The sequence below is a fragment of the Sinocyclocheilus anshuiensis genome, unplaced genomic scaffold (assembly GCF_001515605.1).
Source record: "Sinocyclocheilus anshuiensis isolate Anshui unplaced genomic scaffold, SAMN03320099.WGS_v1.1 scaffold1225, whole genome shotgun sequence".
NCBI classification, from domain to species: Eukaryota; Metazoa; Chordata; class Actinopteri; order Cypriniformes; family Cyprinidae; genus Sinocyclocheilus; species Sinocyclocheilus anshuiensis.
In genome coordinates this window covers 470,086-480,074 of record NW_015552623.1, presented here as the reverse complement: position 1 = coordinate 480,074, position 9,989 = coordinate 470,086, and the positions used below count along the sequence as shown (strand labels likewise).

Here is a 9,989-nt window from a genome sequence, read left to right as displayed (position 1 = left end):
AATTTTTTATATTTTTATTCTTACATTTTTATTGTTATGCATCTTCTTCTTATGTGTGTATATTTGAAGCATCATTACTAAGAAAAAAAAATTATGTATGCACTTGGCAATAAGCTCTTTCTGAGATTGTCACTGAATTTATAACTTTGATTCAAATAAATGTTTACTGTGCAACTAAATTCATGCCGAATTTGAAAAGACTTTAATAGACTTGAGAAATTTAGAAACTTACCTTGATATGATCAACAAGTTCCTGAGTAAGTTTGATGGCGAGACATTTAATAGTTGCTTTATCTTTTTTCAAGAGGCATCTGTAAAATAAAGAAAAAAGGGCACTTTTTGGTATAGCTTGATAAGGTATTCTTTAACAAAATATCATAACAGTGCTTTAACCAAAATGAGTGACACAAAAACCTTAATAAAAGCCCTTTTTAAGGGTCCATTAGCAGAGGCAAACATTTGCAATGGGGTCAGTTCAAATTCAGTTGTCAACTGTCATTCAGTTTAATGACAAATATGTTTTAATGTATTTTTTTTTTATTAATTAATTATTAATTTTAGGGAGTCATTACACATGATTTTACAATCTGAACTAACCTTTCCTTGTCATAAAAATACCAAAATTATATGATTTTTGGTAAGATTATTCACTTGTGTTTTTTCCCCTTGCATGCTGGTTGTGGCATATGACATTTGACTTTGACAAAATTTGAAAATTATGTTTCCAAAATATTAATAATGAAGCTTAAATTTAGTTGAAATACGTTTTTCTATAAAATAATAATAAAACATGATACGAAAGTACCAATGGGAGGTGCAACTGGGAAATTAATTTATGAAATATTAGTTCAGAGCAGAAAAATTAGCAGCAAACTAGGGAACAAAAAAATTTCATTATATTATCTTCCGATGGTAACCTGAAATAATCATGGTTTTGGAAAAAATCTCTCTCCATTTGTGCTGCCTCCTCCAGAGGAATGTCATCATCGATCTGCTGTTGTCCTCTACACTTCACCATGATGTAACCTTTGCGGAGAGGAACCACTTCATTGTGGACGATTTTCAGAATGCTCTTCTCTGTTCCCTTGTCTATGAGGTCTGGCTTGGTCAAAATGGCTTTGAGAATGGAAAATAGTTATTTCATATAATGTGTATTCTCTGACAAAAATTAGATATTTGGTGAAATATTAGTTGTTAAGTGGATAATCTGCTTCATTACCAACAGTTCTTATGCCCTTAGGATCTACTTCTTGTGCCATTTTTAATGCTTCTGTTGTTGCAATGTCAGTGTTACAAGGGACCACAACCAGGTTTATAGTCTCTTGCTTCTCAATAAATTTAATGATCAAACTTTTGATCTACAAGAAATAGACATAGGTTTAAAACTGGATTGATATTAGCTTGATATTAAATATGAAGTCCAAAATCATATCATACTGCCTACCTGCTCTCCAATGTCCTCTGGCTGTCCTTTTAATGGGACTCTGGCAATTCCAGGAAGATCGATCAGTGTGAGGTCACACACATCTGGCGACATGACCTCTAAAGTGATGAGCTCATCAGATATTCCTACCCCTTTTCCTGCCAGCTCATTCTGGGCTGTAAGCATACACATAATTAACTATATTTATAAGAAAAATGTCCTTTAACAGTGTAAACAATGATATTGATCTTCAAGCATTAAAATTCTCTTTAGCTAGGGTGACCATATGTGCCATTTTCCCAGGACGCGTCCTGGCCAGGATTTCTATATTGCCTAAAATATCTAGGTTTTGGCTTTGTTTGCGTGTGCAGACTGATCGGTGTATGACATCAAAATACCTCGAGAGCATTTTGAAAGCATAAGGAACCGTCTGTATGGTATTTTGATGTCATACACCGATTGGTCTGCACACGCAAACACAGCCAAAACCTAGATATTTTAGGCAATATAGAAATCACAGACACTTCACAGACACTTTGTTTGGTCACCGTTTATGTAGATGTGTTTTTCTGCTGTTTGGGTTAGCTCTTGTGTGGATTATTGCGATTAAACTTTGTGTTAACATTTATTTATCATCAAGTCTTCTTCAACACATCGTGACAGAAGATGTAGGAAAGCTTTCTTGCCTATCCTTCCTTCACATTTTGTCCCTTTTCCCCCACTTCCTTCCCTTCACAAAGTTCACTCAGAATGGTCAATTGCAAAATATAATGTTCTACTACACGAATGCAAGTGATATTCACAGTCGTGTCTGGTATCACTTGAAATGACTCAGTGTGACTGATACAATGGTCTAATTCCCAGAAGAAATTAACTAAAAGGTAATAGAGATTCTAAGACTTATTTTGTTTACTGTAGAGGTTGTGCTCATTCTCATATGTGTCTTCAATGCAAATTATCATCTGCCCCAAAAGGTGTAAACTCCCCATGTCCAGCCCTTTGATCAATGCAAATTCCAATTGTTAGTTTCTGCCTTCATTTGGAGAATGTTTTTTCTTTTGAAAAGTTGAAAAGGTTTAGGATAATTCTGTAGTAAGATGAGACCATAGAATGGATATATATAGTATTACCCATATGTCATCCTGGACCTCAAAACCAGTCATAAGTCGCTGAGGTATATTTGTAGCAACAGCCAAAAAAACATTATATGGGTCAAAATTATAGATTTTTCTTTTATGCCAAAAATCATTAGAATATTAAGTAAAGATCATGTTCCATAAAGATATTTTGCAAATTTCCTACTGTAAATCTATTAAAACTTACATTTTTGATTAGTAATATGCATTGCTAAGGACTTCATTTGGACAGCTTTATAGGCGATTTTCTCAATATTTTGATTTCTTTTTTTTTTTGCACCCTCAGATTCCATATTTTCAAATAGTTGTATCTCGGCCAAATATTGTCCTATCCTAACAAACCATACATCAATGAAAAGCTTATTTATTCAACTTTCAGTTTCCAAATTTTGGAAAAATTGCACTTAAGACTGGTTTTGTGGTCCAGGGTTTGTGTTCTGTATTTGCGCAAATGTATGAGATTTGTGTAATTTTTATACTTATTGAAATATCACACTAGCTGTTAGCTTTGCAACATGCAGTTTTACTAACCTGCTGCAACATGTCTTTCAACTAAAGAAGGATCTTCAAACTCAAATTTCTTCTCATCGTGAGTTAACTGTGCTGCTTGTCCATGTGCCTGTTTGCTGGCTTTAACAGCCAAGAAACCACTCAAGTTAAGAAAAAGAGATCGCAAGCAGTTTTATTAATCTTGTGCAACTGATGTTGAATCCATAAATCAGTTTTCTTCTTACGGTAAGTTAAAACAGCCTTCCAGTTGACTCCTTTTACCTTCTTCAACCTCAGCTCTAATGGACATCTGGTTACAATTCCTATCAAACACAATTGAGTTAGTAATCAAAAGAAAACTAGCAGTGGAAAATTATTGAAGACATGCTTTATATATTAAATAAAAAAATTATTCTCTTAAAATTGGCATTCAACTTGAATTTACACTTAGTGGTTAGTTACACTTAGGTACTCCTACTAATTGATGCAAATATCTAATCACAAATACTGTACATAGTCAAGACGTTAAGTTTCTATTCAGACCAAACAGAATATGGGTAAGAATAAGTGAATCTGATAAGTGAATTAAAACAAAGGGTGTGACGGATTGCCAAACTCAAGGTTTAGATAATATTACTGTTTTTTTGTGGTCACGGATCAGATTATTTTTCAGATCAGCAAAACAAAACAAAAAAATTGAGGAACAAAGTTACAAATAAGGCACTGATAGCAGCAGGTATTTATAGGATACTGTCACTTTAAGACCGAATGCACAGATCCATTATAATTATACACATCCAATTTCGTATTGTTTACATTCACTTCACTTAAGACATAACAACTGTGTTTAGGAGAATATTTGCTGAGATGGGTATTTTGAGAATTTTTTGCATACGTGTCTGTTCAAGCACAAGGAGATGTGAAAGAGAACTGAGTTGTGCCAAACTCTTTATTCTTTTGCCTCTTCTTGAGCTTGAATGGTTTAAAATCACTTGAATGCTTTAAATCTGCAAGACTACACATACAAATGATAATATTTCACTCTATGATGGTTAAACTTTGCAACTAATCCACAAATTACATGCATGCTGAACCGTGGGGCCTGTTCCATTCAAATCATAGATCAACTGTGATTGAACCCCTTCTTAAAACTGTGAGGTTATTGTTGGTGCCAAATGGGTTGGTTTGAGCATTACAACAGGGCTATGCAGGAAATCCTTTCTGAACATATACAACACAATGAAGGGGCAGACAGGGTACAGCAGGAGAAGAACCTTCTGGGTGTCACTCCTGTCAGCTAAACGCAGGTAACTGATGCTAGTGGGCACATGCAAACAAAAGCCAGGCAGTAGATCAAAACATTGCCTATAGTCTGATTAATTCTTGGTTTCCGCTGCAAGATGGTAGGGTTTTCCTCCAGGACAGGTTTGGGAAGAACTGAAGTTTCACTGTGGTGAAATAGGACCTTACAGCAACATGAATGTGTAGCTGACAAGTCTGCAGCAACTGTGCAATGCTGTCATGTCGTGCTGTGACTTAGTATATCAAAATAAAGAGAAAATTTCCTATGATTATGACTTAGTATCTCATAATAATGAGAAACGTTCTCTTAGTAATGAATGACTTAGTTTCTCACAATGAGAAACTTACTCATAATAATGACTTAACATCTCATAACATTGAGAAACTTTATTTTAATGACTTAACATCTGAATGTGAACATTTCTAGTAGTAATGACTTGGAATTCATAATAATGAGAAACTTTATCATAATTATTACTTAATATATCCATGTAAAAAGCAACAGACTAGGTGAGTGTGATACTAGCATGCTATTAACATCCACTGATCAAAGTCGTGTAAATGTGAGAACTCAGAACTCGGTTGTGCCCTGCTCTCCCCTACAAATGGAATGCACCATCAGACCATCTCTGGTAGTGCTCAAGTTGCAAATTAGCATCCCTTCATAAAGCTAGGCTAAAGCCCAATTCGGATGGTTTCTCAGGGGGACAAAAAGGATTTTCAACATTTATAGGTGGTAGTTGGTGATTTTAATGCAGTTCAAATCCAGGATGTCGGTGTTTATCTCTCACCACCCATCTAAAAATCCCCGGCTGAATTACCTACTGTTTTTTGACAAACACCAAGGTAGTGTGGAAATTTAATTGCCGTCCGAATCCACATCTCTGAGTTTACAAGAAGAAATCGATTTAAAATTCATTGTTTTAACCCTTTTTAAAGCACTCCTGAACACCGTAAGGTAACTGTTGTGCTTCTGTGTAATTTGCATGCATATTTATGAAATGCTGGAAAGTATTTAGAAGAGCAATATTTTATAACTGCTCCATCACAGCGACTAGGAGCAGAAAGAGAAGAAAGGCACGTAAACATTCGAAATGGATCTTTATCATGGCAGCAGCTGCAGTACAATTTTAAAATGTGTATTACATACAGTTATATACATGACTATATCGCATAGAATTATATAGAACTAGTGCGTCTATTTTCCTATTTTTAAACAGCAGATTTAAATAATCAAATAATAAATAGGATTATATATTATAAAGTATGCTTGGAATAATAAGAATACATTTTACATAAGAAGTATTTTTTAAATACATTTTACACAATAAGAATACATTTGTAAAAAAGATTATTTTTATTTTTTATTACATTTTATTTACAGTAGCTAGACAATCATGTGACTGGCACAACGTGAGCAGCGCGTTCCCGGGTTCGCAGGATCACAGAACTCGCTTCTCCACTGTGAATAAATCACGATCTGAATCCACGAGTTTTATCACAGAGGTGATATGTAAATTTATTTTCACAGACATCCATATGAGAAAAAATTACCGTCCGAATAGGGCTTAAGTGCAACCAGCCCCTGGTGAATTGTGGGACTGAGAAAAAGAAGGTTTTCACTTGCACTATACCAGCCTTGTCCAAACCTGTTCCTGGAGGGCCACTGTCCTGCAAAATTTAGCTCCAACTCTAAATAAACACACCTGACGCAGCTGATTAAGGTCTTCAGAAACATGCAGGCAGGTATATTGGAGCTGGTTGGACCTAAATTCTGTTGGACATCACATCACTCTAGTTACTTAGTAATTTCTGCTTAGGAGATAATAGCACAGAAAAGCTGCTGGTGTGAATGTACAACTGCATTTGCTGCTACAGTTTTGCTGACATGCAACTCACACTTGCAGTGTAAAACAGGTGTGATAGCAGAGATAACAAAGGAGAGTAAAACCAGTCCTCACCGCTCCCTCTTGGTAATGCAACTCCAGACAGCGCTTCCAAGACAGAGCTTTTTCCAGAACTCTGGTCTCCTATCACTACAATAATCGGTAACGCCAAGTCCTTGTGAATGCCAACTGATCGCAGTGTCAATCAGATCAATATATGGACAAATGTTCTCCTCTAAATGACTGTGAACCTCTCCCTTCATGTTGTGACTATACAGATAAAAAAGTACATTTTATTTGTAAAACGTCACTGTTCGCACTATATTACTTAATTCAGTGTCTATGTACACTTTCTCTTATATATTTTAATCCATTGACAAATCCCCAACAGTAACGCTGACAGCAAATCAGAATCCATCCTGCCTTAAAAAGCTTGAGCATTTAAAGCAGATGACAAAACCACCATAGCAGGTGCTTATAATTTCACCATCACCTCATGTAATGATCTAAATGTATGTCTCTTTAAGGCTGTTTGATTCACTAAACAGCTGTTTGACAGTTCACTAAAACACTGAATCATTTGCAGCTGTTTTCATATCAAGATAATAACGTGATATTTTGTGACACAGAAAACAAAAAGAGCACTGGATGAAATATTTGGATATATAGTCTTCTTTCATTTGTCAGGCATTTATAATCAAGTATCCACATTCAAAATAGAGTATCAAAATATGGGTACACTTTTTTTATGTTTTAAAAATGTATATTTAAAAAAATCACATGTTGGTAATGTATTCATATAATCATAGTGGTCTTCTGAGGGCGCTATGCCCTTTTATCATATATTTCTCAGCACAAAACTTTTCCACAAAATGTTGTGGAATGTGCCACTTTATGATGTAATAGTGTGGCTAAACACTGCCTCCTCAGAAGAAGATCAACACCTGCTTCTACATCACTATCTGTTTAGCCCCGCCCACCGATTCACACATGTATTCTAATTCGCGAGAGGCAAACGCAGGTCTACTCATAAATCAAACAATAAAGATGCCTCCGAAGACAACAAGATGCTGTGCAGTGTCAAGTTGTCGAAAAACACAGTCTTTGCATTGACTTCCTTCTGATCCTAACATTAGGAAAGATTGGATGAACTTTATTTTAAATGAAGATCCAGACCTCGTTAATAAGAACTTGGTCCTTTGTTCACTTCATGTTACCGCTGATTCGTTTACAAACAAGCCACAATTCAATGCAGCATTTTCAGAAATATTGAAACTAAATGACAATGATGTGCAGACTATATTGAATCTGACAGTAATGTTGCACCACACAAGTGTGTTAATACAAAGTTCTGGCATGGCGTAGTCCGATAGATCTAACTCAATATGACAATGACATAATTGACATAAGTTTCGGTACTTGCTCTGCCGCAGCAGCAGCATAGCAGATCTATTCCACCGAGACCAAATACATTGACATTGTCATGTATATTACCATGCAAATCACTCCGAGAGTTGTAATGACAGAACTGTTTTTATTATGTGGTCTCTATTACCTGTTTTTACAGATCGGTTGATATGCACTGAGTATTTATGCGTTTTTATCCTAAATCACAGCAGCGTCCACCTATGAAGGACATATAGGCTGTCAAACATGCACCACTGTTAGACAATCATACCAGTGGGCGCTCCAAGTCTACAATCCTCCACGCCTATTCAAACAAAGCATTCCAATGAGGGGTGTCAAAACAGGACAGAAAACAATAGAAGTAACAATAGATTATTACTTCGAAATTATTATGTATTTCGATGTAAAAATGTTGATACCATTATAAGTGGACCTCGGAGAACAGCACAAAATAAAAACAAAGGCCCCTTTAAGTTTTTTTCTGACACAGTTTAACTCTTGAGTTCTTGTCATATTTTATTACCATTTTCTAAACTATAGCAAATAAACTGATAATGAGAAATGTTGAAGGTGTCTGAATATATTTTGGTTTGACTGTACTTGCCTTGTTTTGTATATAAATGTACATTTCTAATTGTTTTGTTTTATCTAGAGCTCATAGCAAAATAATAATAATAATAATAATAATAATAAGCCAGGCTTCTAATAACATAAATATTTATCTCAAACTCAATTAAATTGCTAATTCAATTTTAGCTTAATAGGCAAAATAAAATGTATACTAACCTTTCATTTTGAGAACTATCACTATCTTCATCATCATGAGCACTACTTGGAGATGAGAAACTGCCTGAGATGCGCATTTTGTCGATTCTGCCTGAACTGGACATCTTCTGGAAAATGAAAGAGGGAAAAAATAAATAAAAAGTTAGTTCTAAAAATATGTCCTTGATAATGTCCTTCCTTTTGAATATCTCTAATAAATTGTGCAATTTAGGTTTCCCCCAAACAGAGTGTTTGTGGTGATGCTGAAGAGAATTACAAACAAGCCACAATTCAATGCAGCATTTTCAGAAATATTGAAACTAAATGACAATGATGTGCAGACTATATTGAATCTGACAGTAATGTTGCACCACACAAGTGTGTTAATACAAAGTTCTGGCATGGCGTAGTCCGATAGATCTAACTCAATATGACAATGACATAATTGACATAAGTTTCGGTACTTGCTCTGCCGCAGCAGCAGCATAGCAGATCTATTCCACCAAGACCAAATACATTGACATTGTCATGTATATTACCATGCAAATCACTCTGAGAGTTGTAATGACAGAACTGTTTTTATTATGTGGTCTCTATTACCTGTTTTTACAGATCGGTTGATATGCACTGAGTATTTATGCGTTTTTATCCTAAATCACAGCAGCGTCCACCTATGAAGGACATATAGGCTGTCAAACATGCACCACTGTTAGACAATCATACCAGTGGGCGCTCCAAGTCTACAATCCTCCACGCCTATTCAAACAAAGCATTCCAATGAGGGGTGTCAAAACAGGACAGAAAACAATAGAAGTAACAATAGATTATTACTTCGAAATTATTATGTATTTCGATGTAAAAATGTTGATACCATTATAAGTGGACCTCGGAGAACAGCACAAAATAAAAACAAAGGCCCCTTTAAGTTTTTTTCTGACACAGTTTAACTCTTGAGTTCTTGTCATATTTTATTACCATTTTCTAAACTATAGCAAATAAACTGATAATGAGAAATGTTGAAGGTGTCTGAATATATTTTGGTTTGACTTGCCTTGTTTTGTATATAAATGTACATTTCTAATTGTTTTGTTTTATCTAGAGCTCATAGCAAAATAATAATAATAATAATAATAATAATAAGCCAGGCTTCTAATAACATAAATATTTATCTCAAACTCAATTAAATTGCTAATTCAATTTTAGCTTAATAGGCAAAATAAAATGTATACTAACCTTTCATTTTGAGAACTATCACTATCTTCATCATCATGAGCACTACTTGGAGATGAGAAACTGCCTGAGATGCGCATTTTGTCGATTCTGCCTGAACTGGACATCTTCTGGAAAATGAAAGAGGGAAAAAATAAATAAAAAGTTAGTTCTAAAAATATGTCCTTGATAATGTCCTTCCTTTTGAATATCTCTAATAAATTGTGCAATTTAGGTTTCCCCCAAACAGAGTGTTTGTGGTGATGCTGAAGAGAAAAAATTACAAGTTTGAATTTATAGTGTTCCACAGCCACACCCATTATAAGAATGTGAATGTACACAGAATGTACACAAAGATCTTAACTATAACTT

General features: G+C 34.9%; 1 protein-coding gene across 1 annotated transcript; it reads right to left on the bottom strand.

Annotated features, from left to right (window-relative positions):
- Positions 1-232: 232 nt before the first annotated feature.
- On the bottom strand, positions 233-8,659 carry LOC107666276 (interferon-induced GTP-binding protein Mx-like; the record flags this gene model as incomplete). The annotated part of the gene is given in 9 exon segments (XM_016457503.1): positions 233-311; positions 918-1,116; positions 1,220-1,358; positions 1,445-1,599; positions 3,091-3,200; positions 3,293-3,371; positions 6,312-6,433; positions 6,435-6,506; positions 8,430-8,659. Coding segments are annotated over 9 exon segments (1,059 nt in total), but the record flags the coding sequence as incomplete, so codon positions are not given.
- Between the last annotated feature and the right edge of the window lie 1,330 nt (positions 8,660-9,989).